Here is a 26,291-nt window from a genome sequence, read left to right on the forward strand (position 1 = left end):
AACAAATATGTTTTTTATATTTATCAATCTAAAAAAAAATAAACATTTAGTCTGATTTGATGTTACAATTAAAAAAGTGTTTGTGTTTTGATCTGAAGAGTGTGTAAATATCTGGTTTCAACTGTATATTTGATGATTGTCAGCACAAAGAGGGAGAGAGAGGAACAGAGAGGGAGAGAGAGGAACAGAGAGGGAGATGGAGAATGAGGACAGAACAGAGAGGGAACAAGAGCAGGTGAGACACACATGTGAGTCAAATGGTTGTTTACCAAAAGTATCACCGTATCATAGGTCCTCATGTATCTCGTACCTAGTGTTTCTTTTTAGGTTTTCTATTTTTCAAATTCTACATTTATTAAGTTATGCAGGCTTGTTTGCACAACAAGGCTAAATAATTATATAAACTTTTCTCAATCTCAATAGTGTACTTTGGTAGAATTAAAAAAACAAGTGTAGTACAGGTCTATGATGATTTTTAGTGCTACTATCATCTAGTTCTGATTCTGGTTCTGTCTTGGTTAAGTCCTCAGTAGTCCTGATTTTGAACTGTTGTAGTCCTGTTTTAATTCTGGATCAGTTCTTGGTCTGGTTGAATTGGGGTTTAGTCCTCGTGTCTTGATGCACCCCCAACTTTGTTCTGCCTTGCTGCTTAATTAAAAACTAGTTTAAGGTGTCCTGCACATGTGATATATATTTTTCCCTATATGAAGTCATTCTTTTTTGAACAAAACTCAAAACAGAGCCTATTAATCTTTCAGTCATTTCTAACCCCCCCCCAAAAAAAAAAAAAAAAATCCCACATGCATACTACCCTTTAGGGCTAAGCCCCGGGTGTTTCAAATGTCTGGCTCCGCCTCTGGAGAAATCCCACGCCTGATTCTATCCTAGCCTGCTTTTTACATCCAACACAAAAACAAAAAGTCGTGGTGCTTTCGATTGTACTCAGAACTCGGAAATTCTGCCTTCTGAATAGGAAGATGTGGGTAACACCAGACTGCAGATGAGCTGCATACAGAGCTGGACTGGGACAAAAAAATCGTCCCGGGCATTTTGACTAGAGACCGGCCCACCATTATAGGAAAAATCATAAAGCCTTTGAATGAAAATAAACACTGTTGTGACAGTGATGTACACTGTTCTGATGGTATATATGTATCAATCTATCAATTGTTTGTTGTAAGACTCAGATAATTATTTTTTTAAAAGTGAGACATTTTAAATGAGAATAAGAAAGTATTTCCTTGTGCCCCCCTTTCCCTTTTAATGCCCTACATGGACCCCTGGCAACACTTTACTAGACCCGCCCCTGCACAATTACCAGCTGTCAGCTACTTAGAAAAGGATCCTGGTGTTATTTCTCAGAAACAGTTCATAACTTCCCTTCAACTCATTCATGTCACCTAACAGGTAAACCTTTTTCTCCATCACAGCTCTGATGATTCAGTAAGGACATCTCCTGGTTTCATCTGCATGTTTCCCTCTCACCACATATCCAAACCGATATCATGACCAGCAGCTTTACAGCTGTGGCTCCAGCAAACATCAGTTGATACTAGAAATTAATATTAAATAAATTCTAACAACAGCTGATCAAGCTTAAAAGTGCTGCTGTTGTTTAGCGCGACATCCGCTGGTTTCCTCTTTCTGGCGCAAAGTGGGCGATAAACAAACAAGAGAGAAAAGCCGATCAGCTGATCATTGATCAGTTTCATGATTGAAGTAGAAACAGGAGAGGGAGGGGGAGAGAATGAGAGAAGAAGAGGCAGCTGTGCAGCGTAACGACAGAATAACTCCAGCTTTGTGTCTTTTTCATTGTAGCTGAAGTCCGGGACAAACTGTGTTCCTTTTCACCTCAATACGAAATGCGTAATAGTTTCTCTGAATACGAGACGATTCCGTTTTTTACGGGACGGTTGGCAACTCTAATAATTAACCTTATGAACAAAATAAAGTTCAACATCAGTAACATAGCACCCACCCAGCTGTATAGAAACTCCGTCATGCTAGCTAGTACACAGTACGAAAAAGTCAGCATAACGAAAATAAACTCCACCTAAACTTGGTTCATATCTGACCCAGATGGACTGCAGGTTATAACTTCTTACCTGAAGTTCAGTTCACCTGACACTCTCGGACCAGCGGCCGCTTCGGGTCTCTCCTCTTGCCTCCCTTTTCCTTCATCCACCTGCTGGCTTCCACCACTTGCTAATGTTATTGAATCTGTGGAAGCTCCGCGATAGCCACCACACGAAGTAACGAATAACGAGCCTATCTAAATCCCAGTAACGAGTAACGCGTTCCCGGTTTTGGCATAATAACTAGTTACCGTGCTCGTTACCACAATAATAACGTAGTTACTGTAACGCGTTACTTAATAACGCGTTAGTCCCAACACTGCTAGTGATGTGCCATACCACTGATTTCCTTTCCGATCCGATACCAAGTAATATTCAGGGTGGTATCGACGATACTGATCCGATACCGATACTTTGTACAAAAACGTATTTTATTTATTGGATCTCAAATTATAGTTTCATAATGATTACAGGACATCAGATTACTTGTTCTTATCACTTAATAATGCAGAATTCATCATATAGAAATAAAGAACCTGAAGTTGTGCGCTATTTGAACACCTTGCCTGCCTGCACCTGTCCCTCTCCTCTTCAGTTCGCCTCAACATACGCTCGTCATATTCTGTGATATGATTTACTCTGAGGTGTTTGACAAATTTTTGGTGTTGCCACAACACCTCACTTTCTTGCCACATGTATCGCAAACCACGTCTCGGCTGTTTGTGGATGTAAAATACGTCCGTACATAACTCCAATTACGCTCAGCCATTGTTGTGAGTGCTCACGCCAAGGGGCTGCCACATTTATACAGCCATATTTTGCACATGACTATGAAAGGTGGAAGAGGAAGTAGTTCCTTCCAATTGTAGACAATCCGAATGAAATAGTTTCTTTCCACTGTGTTCCTGTTAATGATAAACTACAAATTTACCCTAAATTACTAAAATATCGATATTTTAATGTGAGAATCGATTCTAGAACATAAATGATTGGTATCGGAGGAATCGATATTTCAGTATCGATCCGCACATCACTACCCATTACCTCGCTGCGCACTCGGTGCTTGCTTGGAAGTTTAGGAGGGGTTTTTTTTCGCTGTAAAAAGAGGTTTTTTTCCCACGCACAACGGACACTAATGTTTTTGTTACTTTTTATGGAATCAAACTTAAAGTAAGGTCAGTACTTCCATGCTTTAAATGCTGCACGCTCATACTCTCTCCCGCACTCGATATATTATCCACTGTTGATCTGCAGACAGCTGTTGTCAAGAACGTCGCACTTGCTTACGTCACTGTCATGAGACATTCTCCAAAAAAAATCACGGTTTTAGTAACGCAGTAACGCAGCATTCCTACGGGAAAGTAACGGTAATCTAATTACCGTTTTTGCAATAGTAATCCCTTACTTTACTCGTTACTTGAAAAAAGTAATCGGATTACACTGCCCATCTCTGGTCATGACACAATAAGTGTAAGGACAAATGAAGTATATGAAGCCATTCATTGGTTATCTGATATAAAGCTTCTGGTTTAGATCACATCACTGCAGAACATTTGTCAGCACAGAGACAACAAGCCCATTATCATCAATGGAGCTCCAGTGGAGAGGGTGCAGTCTAGTGATGTTCGATTCTGCGGAAGAGGAGCGGCCAAAGAGTAAACTTTTAAAGTAAGTAGTAGTGATGGTAAATTCGATTCTTTTTACTGAATCGAGTTTTAATGAGTCACTCACCAAAGTGAATCGGGTTTGTTGAGTCATTTGAGTCACTGAGTCAGTTGACCAGAGAGTGCAAAAATGTATATTTTCACTCAAACTTAATTTGTTTCTCCTTTAATGTAAATCCTACTGCTTAGATGAATGATTGTAAAAGAAAACAACTATTTTCTTTAGAGCAAAAAAGAGCAAAACAATTCTAAAGGGAACATTTATTTATTTTTATTTTATTTTATTGGTATTTTCCTTAATTGTGTCAAATATATATTTTCTCATCTAAATGTCCACTGAGCTGTGTGCCAGGGGGCGGTAAAGTGCCTTAACATTGGTTGCCAACCAAGAAGAACAAGAAGTAGCTGTGAGCTAGGAGGGAGGGGGTTAGAGAGTCCTGAGTGATTCGCTTATGCTATGATTCAGCACAGCAAGGGAGGGGGTGAGTGTCACTACCCGATCCGTACTGGAAACCCGATCGGTACCCCGCATGCGCGAAAGGTGTCTACTTCCGGTCAAAGCGTTTTACGATAGTTACAGGTCAAAGTATCTGTTAAGATGTTAAGAATAGTAAGTATCTCTTAAAATGTTTCCAATAATGAAACATTTCAATATAATGTAGACAAAAACGAAAAACAAAAAGATAGTTACGGATCAGGACTCCCCGATCCTTACTGCGCATGTGCAAAGTCGGACCGTACAAATCGGGTCTACCCGATCCGTACCGCGCATGTGCAGGGGTTTTCTTCTTCTTCTGTTCGTTTAATGGCAGTTTACTCCCCAGTGTACAAGGATACTGCCACCTGCTGACCGAGCGAATGAACCCTATTGTAAACTGAATTAGCGTCATTACAAACGTGTGTTAAATTTGATTTAGTGATAGTCGAGTGTGTTTATGCTTGTCTGTGTGGAGAGGATTGATTAGAAAAGTGATGATAATGTCCACTATCACTGTCAATTGTCAGTAAACACTTCATGTGGCTGATGAATCTTCACGTGACATATTATAAAGTCTGTATTATTAACTCTGTAATTAGGTGCCATTCTTCTTATTTTACGGCACTGTTGTTCAATCGGGGGACACTCTCTGTTGAGGAGAAAAGCATGAATTTGTTTGTATACGGATTATCCATTGTTTAAATGTCCCGGTAGTCGAAAAGGAGGCAGAGCTGTTGAGAAATGCTAGGAGCTAACTGGGCGCTAACTGTATCATTCAAATATATTGAAAGTCGCAATGTTGGCAAAGAGAGGAAGTGACATAAGATTTGTGCATGCGGTGTACCGATCGGGTTTCCGGTACGGATTGGGTAGCGACAGTGAGTAACTCAAATGTGCTGTTAGCATGTTAGCTGAGCGATGCTACTGTGAACCGAGGAGCTATTGTCTTGATGTGAGCTTCTACTCAGGGTTTTTTCTTCCAGTTTAGAGCAGGAATGTTTTTGTTAATAAACTGGCTGTTGTTGTTTTTTTTCCCACAATTTTAATTATAAGCTAGATATATTTCTACTAGAGATGGCACGATACCACTTTTTTATGTCCGATACGATATCATAAATTTGGATATCTGCCGATACCAATATGAATCCGATATAGTGCGTTTTTAAATCAATAAAACAGTTTTTTTTTATATCTTGCTGCTTTTTGTATAAGTTAATACTCAAGTTAAAAAAAACACTAAAGCTATTCTGTTATACCTGTATGCAAAAAATACACTGCACCCAAAATATTTCATAGTTCAGCAATACTGATCAATCTAATAAACTTAAACCTACTCCATCCTCCCTATTCTGGTATTTTAAAGAGTAAGCAACCTAACCAATAGGGTTGCAAACTCCCAGCAAAAAAAAAAAAAAAAATAGGGAACCACCCCCCACCCTCCACCTCATGATGCTCAATCGACGTAATCAACTTTAATTTGATGCAGTGTGGAAAAAAAATGCACAGAAATCAATTATTTTTCAAGAATAATTAAATAGATTAAACATCTTTCTTCAACATAATTGCAGACTGCACAGATGGTACCTTCCCAAAGGAAAAAGTACTATAGCTTACTAGGGTATATTAGACGTAATAGTTACTATATACAGTAATGGACTTCTATACATTTTACATCAGATTAAAACTTTGGGTGTAAGATTCGGATAATTTTTTATTAAAAGCTAGACATTTTAAATGAGAATAAGAAAGAAAAGTATGTCTTTGTGCCCCCTTTTCCCTGTTAATGCCCTATCGGCCCCCCTGGCTAAACTTTGCTAGATCCGCCCGTGCACAGTCAGCTACGTAGAAAAGGATCCTGGTGTAGAAAGTAATATTAAATAAATTCTAACAACAGCTTATCAAGCTTAAACGTGCTGCTGTTGTTCAGCCACTGGTTTCCTCTTTCTGACGCAAAGTGAGCAATAAACAAACAAGAGAGACGGACTCGCGACAGAAAAGCCTATTAGCTGATCATTGATCAGTTTCACAATTGAAGTAGCAGCAGGAGACGGACGGAGAGAGAAGAGGAAGTCGCTCCATATATCGGTTGTTAAGCTTAACGCGGGAATGCTTTACGAACATTCAGAGATGAACTTACACACTTGCTTTACTTCTCTGTGGGATAACTTCCTCGGAGATGAAATGCTGGATTGGTAGCGAGGCTACAAATACACACAGCCGCTCTATCAGGTGACGCACACTGCTCCGACGTGCTATGGTTATGAGCCGAGTTACGCTGTGTTGCAAGTTTTGTGAGGGGCTTTTTTGATATTTAATGGATCAGATTACATTTTTTATTTCTCTCCGATATCCGATCCAGTAATTTACGTCAGTATCGGACCGATACCGATACGTAATATCGGATCGGTCCATCTGTAATTTCTACTAATGGAATTAGTTTGCTAACAGCAACAGGGATGAGTCAGTGAGTCAGTTGCGCTTGTGAATCATGATTCACGAGTCAGTAAAGTGATTCTCGAGTATTGAACGATTCGTTCACGAATCGAACATCACTAGTAAGTACTGAATATTATGTCACTTATTTATGTGCAAATGTTTAATAATGAAGAACATTAAAACATTACTGTTGGCCACATGTCAGCAAGTTATGTGACATTAGTGATGTGTGTACTTCCAGCGTTAACTTGGTTTCAAAGCCTTTTCTTTGAAATACACGCCGTTCAATAGTTGACTTTAATCTTACAGAGAATGTGATGATTTTATATATAATTAAAGTCAGTCATATATCCACAAACACAACAAGCTGAAAGTCAGTGATGCTGCTCAGTTTGCAGTCCTGAATATCACGGCACAAGCAGGATTCACTGCACTGTTAATGTTAGCTATGTTATATTGCTGCCTCTGTTCGGTGGTGTCGAGGAATTGCTGTCCTTACAGACAATATTGATTTGTAAATGAGTAACTAACAATTTTGTCAGGATAAAGTTCTTTATTTGGAGCAAAATTCTACAAGAAAGATAAGTTAGTTAAAGTGATTTGGCACTCTTTGGCAATATTGTTGTTAAACGTAGTCATCATCTCTGCCTCTTCTCATGATCTGTGTCCTGCTGCCTGCCATTAGTAACGCCGTTGTAACACAAATTGTAAATTGTAGGAAAAGAACCTGCCAGGTATCATCCCTCTAGGGGTGATATTTTGTGTGTTGATGATTTAAAAGCAGGCTTGCAAGATTGGGAGTAAAAGCGCTATAAAATACTTTAATTGAGAGCAAATATAAGGTGAGCATCTCTAGATTACAATGGGCTTCTGAGGAAATTCACCTACCTAGGACGCTGACCATATAAGATGGTAACTCCTGTGTTTAAAAGGATTGTAGAGATTCAATCCATTTCAAAAGCAAGAAGAATTGAAAGTCAGTGATGCTGCTCGGTTTGCAGTCCTGAATATCACAGGACAAGCAGGATTCACTGCACTGTTAATGTTGGGTATGTTATATTGCTGCCTCTGTTCAGTGGTGTCGAGCCAACCGGACTTTAACATGTGTTTGAACGAGCTGACGGTTCACTCGTTAAGCTGAAAGAAAGATGCTTTAATCACAGTCACACATGTGTCCACTGTACCATCTGGGAACTCTTCTTGTTTAGCACTCGTAATAACACAAACACTAAATCCTCCTTCTCTTGTGCTGTTTTGTAGCAGTGTATACACCTGAGACTGTCACCTGTCTGTCTGTCCTGCACTCTCTCTCTGTTTCTTTCTCTCTGATTGTGGAATAAAAGTATGAACATGTATTTATAAGTTACACTTGTGTTTGAATCCTGCAGCTTATCACACATTTGATTTCCATGTGTGACAACTGCAAGTGTCCAGAGTGAGGACAGACTGAGGGACCCACTGCTGCACATCATCTGTGAGGCTTTGCACCCGTGATGATCCACCAGGACAAACTCAGCAGTGTGTGAGGAAGAGGAGGAGGAAGAACCAGCAGCAGCTGACAGATGGAGAGAATAGACAGACTGTTCCCTGTTTGTGAAGGACTGCTAGAAAAGTTTAAAATAACTAATTGTCTGTCCTGAATCAGTCTTATTAGGTAATGTTCAAATAATTTTATCATTCCAGTCTTTTCAGTGTGGGAGAAAGTACTCAGGGCCTTCAAGTTAAACAATATGAAAGACAGAAACAAGTTTAATATTCGGAAACCTAAAGTATGCATCAGCAGCAGAATGGAGCTAAAAATAAATGTTTGTTTCAGTTCTATGAAGCTTTGAGTATTTTGGATTAGTAGTACTGCTGTTTGTTGCATTATATTGCTGTAATTGTTTATATGCTTTATATATTCTGAGGTAAGTTGATCTATAGTGTTACATCATATTCTATAAGGATGTTATGTGTTTGTATACTTTCTGCCCAGTTTGACCCATTTAGCAGAAGTCAGCCTGTTTAAGGCTCTGATATCTATTCTGTATGACTTAAAGCAGTTATGACTAGGGATGGGTACCGGTATCCGGTGCCATGATGGCACCGGTTCTGACATAAACGGTAGTAACCAGACCGAAAAGCAGCGCACATTTCGGTGCTTTATTTTGGTGCTTTTTTTTCCTGAGCTGTGATACACTTTAGATTCTAGCCAATCATTTTATGTTTCTGAGGATAGTAGGCGGGTCCAGGTACGTACGTTCTTTTAGAGCAGAGCTACAGATTAAAAATGCCCAAGGCGAAGCGGTCAAAAGTCTGGCTGTACTTCACAGCAAAAGACGCAAACTCAGCAGCCTGCAACAAGTGCTTTAGGTGACACTGTGATACTGTCAAAGGAGGTAACACCTGAAATCCGATGAAACACCTGGCGACGCATAGCGGGTTTTTTTTAAAAGCCAAAAAATGCACCGTATTTGATAGCTTGCTGCGAGACCTCACACCGTGCACATCTACTGCGGGTGTGGTGCCTGTTATCGGACCCGGAGTTAGCAACATCCCCCAAAAACCGGAGGAGTACAGTCTTGGCCCGTAGCCCTGCCAGTGTAACAGAAATGATGACGGATGATGATGGCAGCAGCAGCTGTTCTTCTCTGCGTGAGTAGCTTAATGTTGTTCGTGTTTAATTTACGTTGCGTAGGCTAACCACGTTATTACATTAATGCATGTAAGGTAAACTAGCAAACATCATCATAGCTACATGCGGCTGTCTTCTTGTTTGATGGCAGATACTCCCTTCACCCTGGCCAAAAAGGCTAAAATGACCAAAGAAAAAGTGGAAAACAGTTAAACATGAGAGGTTTTTGGACAAAGTTTGTGTTTTTTCCATTGATTAAGCACTGCTTCCAGCCAAGAGTGATACCATATATGCCCCATAGCTGCAGAAAAGGCTAACATTGTTATCTTTTTACAAAAAAAACAGCTGAACATGAGAGGTTTTTTGACCAATTTTGTGTTCTCCATTCTTTAAGCACCGGTTTGAGCACCGTTTAAGCACCGGCACCGTTTCAAAAGTACCGGTTTGGCACCGGTATCGGATAAAACCTAAACGATACCCATCCCTAGTTATGACATGGTCTGATTTTCTCACCCAATATTTAATATATCAGTCTACTCTTCATTCTATCAGAAACAGTTATCACATCTTGTACATTTTCTTTTTACATATATATGTAAGCATTGAGCCAAATTTAGTAATGCCAACATATTAAAAGAACAATATTTGTCTTTTATATATAATACATCTATATATACACTGTCAAAGATACTTGTCTTTGAGTGAAGATTTAAGGTGATAGGAAATTTGAATAAATGAAACTTGAATCTTTACTGAAGTTCAGTGAATAACACGGAGTTCAAGTTCACTGCTGTAACAACTAATAATGATTAATATAATAATAAATCTAATACTGGCCATATTATATTTACATTATCAAAGTGAGATAACTTTAGTCTCATGAACAACATTATTGTTATTTACTAGCTAATCTTAAATTGACTGTTCAGTACAGAAATGAAGCCCAACAATCATGTTTTTCAGCCTCAGATACTCAACAAATCAAACAAAGCTCATGTAAGAACAAACAAACAAATCAACAATCTCCTTCATTTCTGTCAAACAAAGCTGTATGACACGCTTCCAGCGGTTAGTTTGGTTGCTGGTTATGTTGTGCAGCTGAGTCACGTGACCGCACAGCAACAAATCACAGCAGAGCCGGGAAAAGGAGGCGGAGCAAAGTGTGTATGCAGGAGAGGAGTCGAGCAGAGAGAGCTGCTTTTTCATGAAACGGGAGTAAAGTAGTGAACTTACAGGAACATATACCACTACCAACGGTGGGATATCTGCATCGATCTGCACACCCTTGTCTCCTGGATCGTAGCTCAGATCAGCGTGAACCACCTGGGTCTCTGCTCCCTGATCTGTTTCTTAAGACTTACAGCTTCATCACGGAGTTTCTCTCGGTTTGTGGGCTCATCTAAAGGTAAGCACCGAGCTAACTTTAAAGTGGGTTCAGTTTAAGTTGAGTTTATCTCTGTTGAGAATAATAGATTGCTTGGTATACATTGGAGTTAGACAGACTGTAGAGTTTGTGATTGCTTGCAACGTTATAATACGGCGGTTTTTCGGGGGGTAAGAATAGATACAGAAAAATAGTCTTTGCATATGAACAAAAGGATGGGCTGCAGGGCAGGAGAACAACCAGCCCCCACCCCCAGGACAGAAAGCCACAGGTACAAGCGTGGGGGAGGGCAATCAGCCTTTAGAATAGGACTTAATAGGACCGTCTCCAGATGCATCCAGGGCTGGACTGGGACAAAAAATCGGCCCGTGTTCCAGATTAACTGGCGTTGGTCGAACAGATGTGTGGCAGTCTTTCAGGAGCTGTTACCGACAAACCAGCAAAAAAAAAAACAACCGCCAAATGTGTCATCTGTGACACTTGTGAGGCTAATTCAAACATACTCCGTCAGTCTTGATGCTGTTGAACAACAAAATGTTTACAAATGTCGTGAGTTTACCTGGTGATATTGTCAGCGCGACGCGATCGCGAAAACAACAAACAATTAACACCACGCCGGTGTTGTTCACAGGACAGTAAGAGTAAACGATCGGGAGACTCTAGTCGTTGTTTTCATTCCCCTCCTACGTTTGATTTATACGAGTTCAGCGTTTTTGTTGCACAACTAAAGCGTGTAGTTTACTTTGTGTGCACTAACATGGAGTCGAATCAACCAGCGCCACCTGTGGACGAGTGCCACAGCCTACAGCCAGATCAACTTGTGACACACATGTGCACCACGTTTGAATTCGTTACATGCACAACACATTTGTACCTTTCAATTGTGTGTTTGTGCGTCTGTGTCTTTTCTCTGCAAACGAACATTTTAGAGTTGGTTGTTATATACAGTCTGTATAAGTGTGGTTGATGTGCCTTTCATAGTGTACCCTGAGTACTTTCTCCCACACTGAAAATAGTTGGCCGTTTTCAGTCAACTGTTTTCACTGACTTTCAGCTTGTTGTGTTTGTGGATATATGACTGGCTTTAATTATCCATAAAATCATCACATTCTCTGTAAGATTTACATACTGCATATTTTACAGTGAAGGCTTTAAAGCTATGTTAATGCTGAAAGTACAAACATCACTAATGTCACATAACTTTGCCGACATATCTCCAACAGTCATGTTTTAATGTTCTTCGTTATTTAACATTTGCACTCAAATAAGTGGCATGGCATTCAGTACTCTTAAATAGAGCAGGGCTATATGTGTTATGTTACTGCTTAGTTAATTTCATGTTTTAAATGTTAGTAAAATGTGCCATCCTGTGGCCCCTTTAAGTCGATATTTTGTGACAGTAGAAGAAGAGTTAGACAGGAAGTTCATGTTTTCTTGCTATGCTGTTTCAAGATGGCTGCTCCACATTCATGTCCTTCTTTGGGTGTTTGTTAAAGCATTGTCTGTAAGTATTTAATGGTAAAACGCAATGAGACACTCCAAGTGTTGTCTTTATGTGTGATGGACCACAGTTAACAAGTTTTCTATGTGCTATTCATATGTAAATGAGATTGCCAGTTCATATGCTAATTAGCGGTGCTAATCGTCATGCTAGCTTCTCAAATGCATTGTTAGGTCATTGGTTTAAGGCACATGTTGTTGTTGTTAACAGTACAGATGAGTAATGTACATTTCCACATATGCTTTATTGTTACAGTTTCACAAAATGAAAGAACCAGTAAACTTCATAAGATCTCATCTATACAGATTGACAGACCACGTGACTTTCGCGCATTGCATGCCGGGAACTCGTGGCAAAACAATCCAAGTACCGCATCAAATGCAAGCATTTGCAGCACCGCAAAACGTTCATTCTTCGGTTCCAATAAATTCTTGCTTTTTCTTTGCCCCCCAAAAAGGTATGTACAAAACGAAGGAGAACAATGCCGGTCCGTACAAAGACAGACTTGATGAAAAGTCAAAGAAAAGATACGAGGAAAAAATCAAAGGAGTGAAAGGGTCAGACCCTTACGAGCACACAGAGGGACAAAATACGTTAGCGTGCTGCCCAACTTTCACCACGCTCAGATTTATAATTATACGGTTCTTGGAGTGAGTGCATACACTCATGAATCAGAATCAGAATACTTTATTAATCCCTGGGGGAAATTATTTTTTGTTACAGTGCTCCATTATAAACCAACATTAAGACAAGACAGACAATACGCTAACTAAGAATAGTACAATATATACATATATATACATACATAAGTCACTCATAAATAAATAGCTGGAAAAGAAACATGTGTAGTTGTAGCCGTAACCAGTGTGTTAAGTGGATGCCTTGTACAGGGAGATGGCCACAGACAGGAAAGATTTCCTGTGTTGTTCAGTGGTGCTTTTCGGTAATCTCAGTCTCTCACTGAACGTGCTCCTGTGACTGACCAGCATGTCATGGAGTGGGTGGGAGGTGTTATCCAACATTGTCTTTATCTTGGACAGCATCCGCCTCTCCGACACCACCTTGAGGGAGTCCAGCTCCATCCCCACAACATTACTGGCCTTACGGATTAGTTTATTAAGTCTGTTGGCATCTGCGACCCTCAGCCTGCTCCCCCAGCATACAACAGCATAGAGGATCGCACTGGCCACAACAGACTCATAGAAAATCCTGAGCATTTTCTGGCAGATGTTGAAGGACCTCAGTCGCCTCAAAAAATAGAGACGACTCTGGCCCTTCCTGTAAAGTGCTGTGGTGTTTTTAGCCCAGTCCAGTTTATTGTCAATGTGTACTCCAAGGTATTTATAGTCCTCCACAATGTCAACACTGACCCCCTGGATTGAAACAGGGGTCAAGTGTTTCCTGGTCTTCCTGAAGTCCACGATCAGTTCCTTGGTCTTTGCCACGTTGAGCTGCAGATGATTCTGCTCACACCACGTGACAAAGGAGTCGACCACAGCCCGGTACTCTGTCTCATCATCCCTGCTGATGCATCCAACCACCGCAGAGTCATCAGAAAACTTCTGAAGATGGCAGGTCTCTGTGCAGTGGCTGAAGTCTGTGGTGTAGAGGGTGAAGAGGAAGGGGGAGAGGACAGTCCCCTGTGGTGCCCCTGTGTTGCTGATCACCTTGTCAGACACACACTGTGGGAGACGTACATATTGTGGTCTTCCTGTCAGGTAATCAACAATCCAGGACACCAGAGAAGCATCCACCTGCATCGCTGCTAACTTATCACCCAGGAGGGTTGGCCTGATGGTATTGAAAGCACTAGAAAAGTCAAAAAACATGACCCTCACAGTGCTCGCCGGCTGGTCCAGATGGGTGTAGACACGATTGAGCAGGTAGATGATGGCGTCCTCAGTTCCAAGACGAGGCTGATAAGCGAACTGAAGGGGATCCAGGTGTGGTCTTACTATGGGTCGCAGCTGGTCCAGGATGAGCCTTTCCAGGGTCTTCATGATGTGGGAGGTCAGTGCCACGGGCCTGTAATCCTGGGGGCCACTGGGACGTGGCGTCTTTGGTACAGGGACGAGGCATGATGTCTTCCACATCACTGGGACCCTCTGCAGACTCAGACTCAGCATAAACAGTTTATGAAAGACTCCACACAGCTGGGGGGCACAGGTCTTGAGGACGAGGGGGCTCACTCCGTCTGGTCCAGCAGACTTGCCTGAGTGAAGTCTCATTTGCATCTCAACCTGGTATTGAGTGAAGGTGATGGGTGGGGGAGGGGTGTCAGGAATCTCACAGGAGGCAACAGCGCCATGTGAAGAGAGAGGCTGGCACAGTGGTGTGGCTCTGGATTCCAGGCTGACTACAGGTGAGGTTGTGGGGGTGGGAGCAGACACTGTGGTGTCGAATCTATTGAAAAACAGATTCAACTCGTTAGCTCTATTCTCACCTCCCTCAGCTCCCCTGCTGTTGGTTGGCCTGAATCCAGTGATGGTCTTCATGCCCCTCCACACCTCTCTCATGCTGTTCTGCTGGAGTTTCCACTCCAGCTTCCTCCTGTAATTGTCCTTAGCCTCTCTGATCTTGTCCTTTAGTAACACCTGGACCTTCCTCACCTCCTCTTTATTGCCCCCTCTGAAAGCCCTCTTCTTGTTGTTGAGGAGGGCTTTGCTGTCCTTAGTCACCCACGGCTTGTTATTTGGGTAACAATGAACAGTCTGAGCTGGAACAATGGATTCGGTGCAGAAAGTTATGTAGTCTATGATACACTCAGTAAGCCCATTGATGTCCTCGGCGTGAGGCTCACAGAGTGTTTCCCAGTTGGTCACCTCGAAACAGCCCTGTAGTTCCGCTATTGCCTCCTCTGACCACCTCCTAACAGTCCTGGTGGTCACAGGTTCCCTCCTCACAATTGGCACATAGCGGGGGGTGAGGTGAATCAGGTTATGATCTGACCTACAAAGGGGGGGAGGGAGGAGGAGCTGTATGCATCCTTGACGTTAGCATACAGTAAGTCTAAAATTTTCTCTCCCCTGGTGGGACAGTCCACATATTGTCTGAATGTTGTTAGTGTATTGTCCAGTGATACATGGTTGAAGTCACCCGAGATCACAATAAAGGCACTCGGGTGCTGAGTCTGTAACCGGGCTATGGCAGAGTGGATAGTGTCACATGCAGCTGTGGGGTTAGCAGAGGGAGGAACATAAACAGCCACCAAGATGACGTGAGAGAATTCCCTGGGTAAATAATACGGCCTGAGTCGGACATTGAACTGTGTGCTGTTGGACTCAGGCCGTATTATTTACCCAGGGAATTCTCTCACGTCATCTTGGTGGCTGTTTATGTTCCTCCCTCTGCTAACCCCACAGCTGCATGTGACACTATGAAGTTTAGTAACTTCAGGTCACTGCAACAAGCCCAGGTACAGTTTACCGACGGATGGGTACAGGACCTTAAAATGCACCGTGTAGAAAGTAAAGACCATCGTACATATCATAAGTTTACCAGTCTCACAAATCGTCTTCATAAATACACATTCGTTAACCGTTTATTAATAGGACCTTTGAGCTCAACGGTAATTAATTAGTAGTGGAAATAATTTCTGGTAGCATCACAGAAATGTAGCAGTGACAATAATATTGTATGTTGTAATCGCACTGGACAATTAGTGATACAAAACAACTGTTTTATCCTGTGAATAAAAGTATATGTTTTTGTCAATGTACCATGGTAATAACAGAAGTGAAATACAATATTGTGTCAGGACAATTCACTATTTATGCACAATAAATAAAGGAGCATAGCGCGACAATTTCTGTTCAGCGCCAGACTTGCTTGTAACCTATATCACCAATTATGTTAAGAAAAATGACGTATTAACTACTACAGAAGACTGACCTTTGTGGAAATGTTTGGAGCAGACTAACCTGTGAGCTGGAGTGTTCTGAGGCGTTATATTTGGTATATCCAGACCATCCGTCAGCTCTTTGTTACTTCGGAAACATGGCTCGAACAATTTCTCTTCAACGACGTAATCCGATAACAACCGATCTCTTTACCCGTCGGCTTTCCGTGGCTGTCATGCGACCGGCTATTGCAGTTAATAATACAACAGCTTCTTGCCATTTTTTGTGTTTCTTTTTATTGCTGTATAACTGATTTCAATTGAAAGCCTGCGTGCGCTAGTACCTCTTGCCACGAGTTCCCAGAATTCTTTGCGGTTTTACCCCTGAATGACGTCACATTTTCAATCTCTATTGTCTGGAGTTCCTGGGTTCATGTTTAGCTGTTTGGATAGCTAGTCAGACTTCTAGCGAGGCCAATTACAATATGATTAAAACATATTTATTACGATATAATTAGAAAATTTGCGATAATGATATAACTGAAGATATAATTGATGCCAGACAAAATACTTTACAACTCCATAATTTTATTAGTGCAAAAAAAATCCGTCAATGTATTTTCACTACTTTCACTGTCGATTTTCAGAAAAATTAAAGGATTGATTTTAGGCTATGTCCACACATACACGGGCATTTTTGAAAACAGAGATTTTCACATAGAAAAATCTGAAGTTGCAGCATTTTTACAAACCAATTCTGGTTCATCCGTTTCATTTAACGATCCGCTTTCGCCCTTCTCTTTCTCCGTCACCGCCACGCTTTTTCCAGCCATGTGCGTATGAAAACAAAGGCAATGCGCATGCGTGTTTTACCCTTATTTTATCGCGGTATTCCATTTTCTTATCGTTGCCCAACATTATACCGGTATTACCGTGAGCGGTATGATATAGCCCAGCCCTACTTTTAAAAGTTTACTGTTCGGCTGCCCCACATCAACCATCCACTGTTTTGTTTTGTTTTTCTCGAAAAAATTATCCACACCCACCACTGCGCTATGAATTTTGTAATAGGTTGAATTTGACCCATCCTTCAAACGCAGGGAAATAAAGGATGGATTTTCGGCCACATTTGGAGCAGCCTTTGAATTGGGACAGCCTTTGTCGCGTCGCTGTGACGTAATCGGCTGAGTTAGCTCTTACTCCTCATTTTATGACAGGCAGACCCAGGGCTGGACTGGGACAAAAATCGGCCCGGGCATTTTGACTAGAGACCAGATATATTTATATTAGATATATTTTCATAAACCATTCATTTGCCACATCAATAAACAGCATGGCAGGGCACAATATTTTTTCTAATATGGTAACCTTTTAAAAAGTGAAAGGAGATAGAAAAACAGGTGAGAAAGAAAAAAACTTAATTGACTTTTTGATGGCACTTTACACACAGTACTGGTACAGTATCTAGAAAATGTGGGAAAATACTGGCATCATATACAGTACTTAGCTACTTCTAAAGAAATTATGATGGGACCCTAAAAATTACTATGTACAATAATGGATTTCTATACATTTTACATCAGATGAAAAGTGAGAAATTTTACATGAGAATAAGAAAGAAAAGTATTTCTTTGTGCCCCCCTATCCCTGTTAATGCCCTACCTGGCCCCCTGGCAAAACTTTACTAGACCCGCCCCTACACAGTTACCAGCTGTCAGCTACATAGAAAAGGATCCTGGTGTTATTTGTCTCTCAGAAACAGTTCATAACTTCCCTTCAACTCATTCATGTCACCTAAAAGGTAAACCTGTTTCTCCATCACCTGTTCAGCTCTGATGATTCAGTAAGGACAACCAAACCGATATCATGACCAGCAGCTTTTACAGCTGTGGCTCCAGCAAACATCAGCTGATACTAGAAATTTATATTAAATACATTCTAACAACAGCTGATCAAGCTTAAACATGCTGCTGTTGTTTAACGCGACATCCGCTGGTTTCTTCTTTCTGGCGCAAAGTGAGCGATAAATAAACAAGAGAGAAAAGCTGATCAGCTGATCACTGATCAGTTTCATGATTGAAGTAGAAACAGGACGGGGAGGGGAGAGAATGAGAGAAGAAGAGAAGAAGAGGCAGCTGTGCAGCAAAGACAGAATAACTCCAGCATTGTGTCTTTTTCATCGTAGCTGAAGGCTGGGACAAACTGCACGGAGTGCGAGTTATTGTAACTGACTGTAAAAAGTCAGCATAACGAAAATAAACTACACCTAAACTTGGTTTATATCTGACCCAGATAGGTCATAACTTCTTACCTGAAGTTCAGTTCACCACCTCAGGTCTCTGCTCCTCCTGCCTTTCCGTCATCCACCTGCCAGCGTGTTGCATCTGCTGGCCTCCACCACTTGCTAATGTTACTGAATCTGTGGAAGCTCCGCAATAGCCACCACCAAACAGAGTTATTTTTACACATCTCCCTTCATCTGGCCAATCCACCACCTTTCAGTGTTTATACCGTTACAGGGAAAAAAAGGAAAAAAAAAAAACATCGGCCCATAAAAACAAGAAATGTCCAGCTATGGGCAGACCCCCACTGTCATTCTTGTGAGATTTAAGGTGACACAAAATGCTTGGAGAACAAAAGTCCATTTTTGTCCTTTAAACAGGGGTTAACAAAGTCATCCTAACAAAACACTAAGAATCTTAGTGGTGTTTCCACTTCCATTGCAAATTCTTGCAAAAGTTGGGTTTTGTATCATATGATTAATTTATTACATTTTATGTGGAGTGAATAAATAAAAGCATATTTACGGTGGTCCCTAGAGACAAAGCACGTACAAACTCCGAAACACGTACAAAACACAAAACACAAATATTAAAAATAATTAATTAAAGCAACAAAGCAACCTCAACAAAACAACCTCAAGAGCTGGCTGGGAGGCGAAAGAGCCAGCTCTTTTTAGTGAGCCGAGACGAAAGAGCCGGTTCTCTAAAAAGAGATCCCATCACTAACTGCCAGCAACATGACATTTCAAAAAAGAAAAAAGACGAATTCTGAATGAATTACCTTGCTGAATCCTTTTAGACAAGGGACTTAGGACTTACTATCTAATCGTGTCCCACATAGGTAACTTTCTCCAGAGCCCATTGTAATGTGGAGAAGCTCACTTTACCATCATTTTTAAATCAACAGTGTTCTATAGCACTTTTAGTTCCAATCATGCAGGCCTGCTTGAAGGAGAGCAGATTTTCAAACAAAACTTTCAGTGCACTCCTCAAGCATAAATAAAATAAAATAAAATTCTACAAAATGTAAAAATATGAAAGCCTAGTTTTAGGACTTTTCACTTCCACTTGGTAACAAAAATGCAAGTTTCATTCCATGTAACAAGGTGTATGTCATTGTAAAACCTCCCCTACACATCAGGAACAAGAAACTAAGAATCTACTAGTCTCACTCATTTAATCCCTCTGCTGCATTCTGTTCACCCCTGCTATAATTCAATCATCTTTCCTAATATAATATTAGTCCACTAGTTCATATATTGCTTCTCATCCCACTAAGTGAACCGAACAACATGATAAAATCAGAAGCACAGGCTTAAAATACTATCTGGTCTTCTTGAGCTTCATTGCATGCGTGTATGTGTTAGTAGGATTAATACATTTTGTGCTCCTTAAAGGTTAAAATATCAATACTACACTCTCAATATCAGGAGAGCAAATCAATATGTCCTTCTTGTTTCAGAAACATTTAAAGTCAGGTTCAGCTAAATCCTAAGCGTTTGCAAGTTCACCAAGTGAATGTAAAGGTGTTGTTAACACCGTCAACAGGTACCCCCTCGTGATGTGTGCCACTTCCAATGTGATTTTTGACACCCCTATATGGAGGACAACAAGAGCCACGCACATCGAAATAATGAATTCTGTGCTTAAATAATGAATTGTAGAATAAATTCTTCATTTGTGAAATTTTTCAATCCCTCATTAACAAAGTGATTTTTGAAATGTTTTTTAAACTCCTAGGATGATAATGAGGTGCAGTATAAACTTAGTTGGCTAAATTTATACTGCTAACTATGAGTCTGAGCGGGACTCTTGTGGATCTATGGAAGTCCATATTTACTTATTTAATTTTTTGATTCACACATGGTACAGCAGTAATTCATTTCCTATACACAACCTTCCTGTTAATTAAAGTAACACTGTTTCCATGCATGAACAGGAGCAGGAAGAAGAATAAATTCTCATTGACACCTGCCCCCTATCTGTGATGATACAAGTAGGCAACCAAAATTACACTCTGACAATATTCTACACAAAACAAAACAAGACAAAACAAACAGAACAATATACTCAAAAGTGAGCAATACCACTAAATATCAAACTGAAAGGATAATTTTTTCTACAGTTAAATTCTGTTATTTTCAACTTCTTCATATTGGTTTATCGTTTTATTGTTATAGCAGATTTTAAATTGAGAAACCTTTGTACAACACATGAGATGATCATTGAGAGAATTCCAGTTTCTTATGCCCATGACTGTTGGACACATTTGCCTTTTGTGTGGTTCGAGCAAACCGATGCTTAAAATAAAACTTCCTTCTCCCGTCCCCATGTTCTGAACACAACACAAATACACCTTGTAACTTAAGAGGTAGTGTTTTATTTTTTGCCCTAAATATAATAATTAATGTCTGTAATTTCACTATATCTTCTAGTTTTCATAATTTCGATTTTATATACAAACTGTTACTGTCTTCTCTATACTTAACGTTATGCATAATTCAAAGCGCTCTCTTCTGTAATAAATATAATGGTTTGGTTATTGGTCACATATGTATTCCCCCATACTTCAACACAATAACTCAGATAGGGTAGAAACAATGAAAAGTATAATATTCTATATCTAGCAAGCAATTAATGAAAATATGATCAATTAAAGTTGCTAACTTTTCAGTTATTCTAATAGGTTTAGTAATCAGAGGGTAAAACCCTCTTCCAAATATTAACTCAAAAAATCTGATGATGACTTATGATTGGACATTAAAAAAAATATTATAATCCCCGCAAATACAAAATGTCTTATTTCCCTTTACCTTGCTCAATAAATCTTCTACTACTGTGAATGTTTCTATGAGTGTTCCAGGCCTCCTATACATACAAGTAACAATTATATTACTCTTTCTTTCCATTTCTATTTCTACTGTCACACACTCCATTAAATCATCAATAGCCAGACATATATTCAATCTGCTTACATTTCAAACAGTGCCACACCTCCTGCCTTCTTATTAGATCTATTTATATGATATAATTCATACCCATCAATGTGAAAGACCCAACCCCTTTCCTCATCTGTCCATGTTTCAGATAGTGCTATAACTTCAAACTTGCCTTTCACATTATTCAAAAAAACATTGATCAGAACAAAGCTTTTATAGAGGCTTCTACAGTTGAAATGAATTAATGAAAATTTATCGCCTATGTCAAAATTATCCCTAAATAATGTTGACATATATACAGGGTGTAGCATCCACTGGGTAAAGGCGGTGATATACAGGACAGTCAGTGGCTTTTTCCCTTTCAAGATCTTGTAGGCAACTGATGACTTTCTTTTTGTAGTTGTTTCTGGGGTTTTACCTTGAAGCTTCAAAGGTATTGTCGTCACTGAGGAGTGTAGTAATGTTTATTTGCTCTGCTTCTTTTTGTAAGGGGTAAAATACGTCTACATACTTTTTGTGTCCCAGCTGAGTAACAGCACAAGAGTCTGGTGGAGCAACAGAGGAACAATTTCAGCCATTTGGACTCAGCTCAGCCACTACAGAGGAAACAATAACTTCAACACAGAAAGTGAGAAAAACATCACAGTTACACTGTTATTGAAACTGTGTGTACAGCTTGTTGGTTTTTTAAAACCCATTAACAGCAGCTTTATCTTTTCCATCCTGGGCTCCTCCATATATACAGAATCTACATTCACAACCAAAAACCACAGAAGTTAGAAGAAAATACAAAGATCATATTTTATCAGCACACATTGAAAAAAAACAATATCATCAGTTGAACTTGCAATATTTTATGAGGTAAAAGATGTTCTCCACTTATATATTTCTTCAATACTGTCATTTCCATTACAACTCTTATTGTAGCACATCATTGTAATGTGATAATATTACCAGAAGGTGGTGCTAACACACCTACAATGTGTGGGTTTTTTTTTTTGACATGTTTGATTCCACCAATGGAGGGAGTTTCAGTTTGGTCCACGACTGCATTTCACTCACTGCCTCTGTTTGTATCTCTGTCACTGCAGGACCAACATGGAGCAAGAAGTCAGCGCTCTCAGGAGGCCGACAAACCTCACAGAAGACAGGGAGAGAAAACCTACAGCTGTGATGAGTGTGGAAAGGATTTTACCCAGGCTCAAAGCTTAAAAAGACACCAACTCGTCCACAGTGGAGTTAAACCTTACAGCTGTGAGTTGTGTGGAAAGTCTTTTACCCTGGCTGAAAGCTTAAAAAGACACCAACTCATCCACAGTGGAGTTAAACCTTACAGCTGTGATTTGTGTGGAAAGTCTTTTACCCAGGCTGGAAACTTTAAAAAACATCAACTCATCCACAGTGGAGTTAAACCTTACAGCTGTGAGTTGTGTGGAAAGTCTTTTACCCATGGTGGAAGCTTAAAAAAACACCAACTCATCCACAGTGGAGTTAAACCTTACAGCTGTGATTTGTGTGGAAAGTCTTTTACCCAGGCTGGAAACTTTAAAAAACATCAACTCATCCACAGTGGAGTTAAACCTTACAGCTGTGAGTTGTGTGTAAAGTCTTTTACCCTTGCTCAAAGCTTAAAAAAACACCAACTCATCCACAGTGGAGTTAAACCTTACAGCTGTGTCTTGTGTGGAAAGTCTTTTACCCATCGTCACAACTTAAAAATACACCAACTCATCCACAGTGGAGTTAAAGAGTACATCTGTGGCTTGTGTGGTAAGGCTTTTGCTCAAAAGCACGACGTACAGAGGCAACTAGTTACCCACTCTGGAATTAAGGCGTACAGCTGCGACTTTTGTGGAAAAAGTTTCAGCGACAAACACTACCGAAATATTCACCTACGGATTCACACTGGAAATGATGTTTCCTGCTGTGATCAGTGTGGGAAACTGTTTCCAACAGATACAGTTACAACAACACATGTTTAGCCACACTAAGGAGAGACCTTATAAATGTGACCTGTGTCAGAAGACCTTTAAATATCCACATCAGTTGAATAAACACCAACAGATCCACACCAGAAAGTAACTCTACAAGTGCAGTTACTGTGAGGATGTATTGATTTTTTTTATCTTGTAATTTTAACCTGATTGTTTGGAACAAGTCTGATCAGTAAACTTATGGAGTTATACTGAATGAACTGTTTGGAAAAATGAAGACTCATTTTCTCTCAGTAAGCTGAGTGTTTTAATTTAAAAAGTAAAATGTAATTGGACGTTGGCAGTAGAGCAGGGCGATATGGCCAAAAATATTTATCACGATATATATTTGAAAATTTGCGATAACGATATAACTGACGATATAATTGATGCGAGACAAAATACAACTCCACAACATTACTAGCGCAAAAAGACAACCTTCCATTTATTTTCACTTAAACAAGAAGCTGGTTTTTATGTACATTAAAGCTTTATAAAAATGTAACAGTGCAAATGCAAATTCCTTGCTTAAAGTTTAACCAAAAGGCATTTCCAGTAGAAATGGGCTGACATATCCTGAGCATAACCATGTATAATATCCACTGAAGTTAAAAAGAGGTTCTTTGCAACATTAAACTGCAGGGTGCAGTACGTATTTTTCGGACCATAAGGTGCACGGGATTATAAGGCACATTAAGCGAAACAAAGCAGTCAGATAAATCAAACTTTATTAAACTCATTCTTCTTGCTTCCTCCACTTCTGTACCATTGATTCATTAATGTTGAATTCTCTGGCAGCTGCTCTATTCCCATGTTGTTGCAGTATATTAATGACTAACCTTGTATTGTGGATGGATTATCTCAGTTGTTCTCCTGACTGAAGTTTGGTCAATTTACAGCATCCGATTGCATTTGTCTCTAACTATCAGGAACCTTAACGTTAACTTTTATAAGTGGAAAAGTGTTAGTGTTCGTCCTCCAGCTTCACTGTTTATGTTATGCTAACATAGCTGTGTCGCTAGCGATCAGGTAGCACATCATTAAATACCAGCTAGCCCAACTTCAGCAACCCTACAAACGTCACTGCTGTTTAGTTTCCTGTCTTCATTTATGTTGGACGTGACAGCAGAGCTGTACGTTTGAATTTTTTCAGAAATCTCTCAGTCAGAACATGCAATATCATGCTTGGGTAACTAGCGAAACTAGCGAGCTAACTTCCGCTAGCTTCCTGCTAACTTCTAACTCTGTTAAATGTAATAAATATTGTTTTCATGGATGCCTGGAAGTTAAACTTCATAGTTACACCTGGTAAAGCAGCAATGCTGATCGTTTTATTAAAGATGAAAGAATTGAGACAGTTTTTAACTCTCAGTGATGCTGCAGTGTTCGTTTGACCTGAAGCATACAGAGTTTAGGACCCAGATTACTCCCAGATTTAAGAGCATCTTAGTCCGACAAATACGACAATAACGACGGCCGCTTGCATGTTCTGCAAAAAAATGTGCTTTGTCGTGTATCTGACGGACAAACATCAAGCCAGTTCCACATCACTGAAGTTGCACCATTTTTACAAACCAATTCTGGTTCATCTGTTTCACTCAACAATCGGCCATGTGCGTATGAAAACAAAGGCACTGCGCATGCGCGTTTTACTCATATTCTATCGCGATATTTTATTTTCCTATCGTTGCCTAACATTATACCGGTATTACCGTGAACGGTATAATATGGCCCAGCCCTAGTTGGCAGAGATGCTCTTTATTTCAGGCGACATTCAGGATAAAAATAAAAAAGCGGAGAGACGCACATGGATCCAGTTCCCAACCCTGTCGTCACTGTGGTGGTGGGAAAGTTTCTCTGTGACCTTTGTGGAAAAACTTCCAATCATCAACGGGACCTAAAACCTCATCAACGTAGACACACTGGAGACAAAATGAACTACTGCAAAGAATGTGGGAGAGGCTTCCACACACCAAGTACATTAAAAATACATGAACACTTCCACAGTGGGGTCAAAAAGCACATCTGTGACCAGCTTCTTTTTGTAAGGGGTAAAATACGTCTACATACTTTTTCCTTCACCACTGCACGTGAGCTCAATGAAAAAACATAAGCAAATCCACACAGGAGAGACACCATACAAGTGCAGACACTGTGACAAAAGCTTCTCCCAATCAGGTCATCGTAACAAACATGATTGTACACACATGGAAGTGAACTTCAGCTGTGACTACTGTGACAAGAGCTTTAGGAATCTCAGTTCATACTCCGAACACAAACGATCCCACACTGTAAATAAACTGTTTCACTGTTACCAATGTGCAAAAACATTCACTTCATTATCTGCTCTGTGCAAACATCAGCCTGATCATGCAGGACTGAAATCACTGGATCACAATGAATGTGAAGAGAGAGAAAGACCCTCTTCTGGTTTCAGGGTCAGACTTAAAAACCTTGAGATCAGGTTCCACAGAGTTCAGATGGAATCTCCTGTGAAGAGTGTCAGCTGATGTCACACTTGGATCTGATGAGGTAGCTCTGATTTCTGGACCTGCAGTGAATAATCCTGAATGTTACGTTTAGGAAGCTGCATGTATAGATATGCATATCAAGTTTATGTTTTTTCCTTTGAGGGATTTTAACCCTGTTACATTTTATTCTTTGTTCCCTTAGGACACAGTAGTGTTTAGTAGTTGTACTTGTTGTCATCTCGCTCGATCTCTTGGTGGCGCTGTCACTTGGTGTTCGCTCGCTCTGCGGTAGAGTATCACTTCCTGTTCCTGCTCAAACACAGTGGTGTTTCTGAGTAGCTTATTTGCTTAGCAATTTAATTAACAACTTTTAAATACATTCTTCTTTCATAGTATAATCTTCACGTGCTTCATCCGAAGCACACTCTCTGTGTACTCACTACCTAATTTATAGCCAAAGTATTCACTCACTGTCTCTGTACTGTTTCGCTAGCTTAGCTTAGCTCGTAGCCGACTCGTTAGCACCATGGCTACTTCACCTGTCCCTCCTGCACTTTCTTGCTCATTGTGTCAGATGTTTAGTTACTCCTCGGCCTCCTTTAGCAGTAATGATATCTGTAACAAATGTAGCATATT

The 26,291-nt window shown here is 40.2% G+C and overlaps 1 protein-coding gene across 1 annotated transcript; it reads left to right on the forward strand.

Moving 5' to 3' along the window:
- Positions 1-20,872: 20,872 nt before the first annotated feature.
- Positions 20,873-25,796, forward strand: LOC146389803 (uncharacterized). Its single transcript, XM_084909346.1, has 3 exons — positions 20,873-20,879; positions 21,742-21,839; positions 22,303-25,796. Exons 1-3 carry the CDS (start codon positions 20,873-20,875, stop codon positions 23,191-23,193), a joined length of 996 nt encoding a protein of 331 aa, XP_084765472.1. The 3' UTR covers positions 23,194-25,796.
- Positions 25,797-26,291: the final 495 nt, after the last annotated feature.

This window comes from Perissodus microlepis, chromosome 3 (assembly GCF_051167445.1).
Source record: "Perissodus microlepis isolate ML-2025 ecotype Zambia chromosome 3, ASM5116744v1, whole genome shotgun sequence".
Classification (NCBI taxonomy): domain Eukaryota; kingdom Metazoa; phylum Chordata; class Actinopteri; order Cichliformes; family Cichlidae; genus Perissodus; species Perissodus microlepis.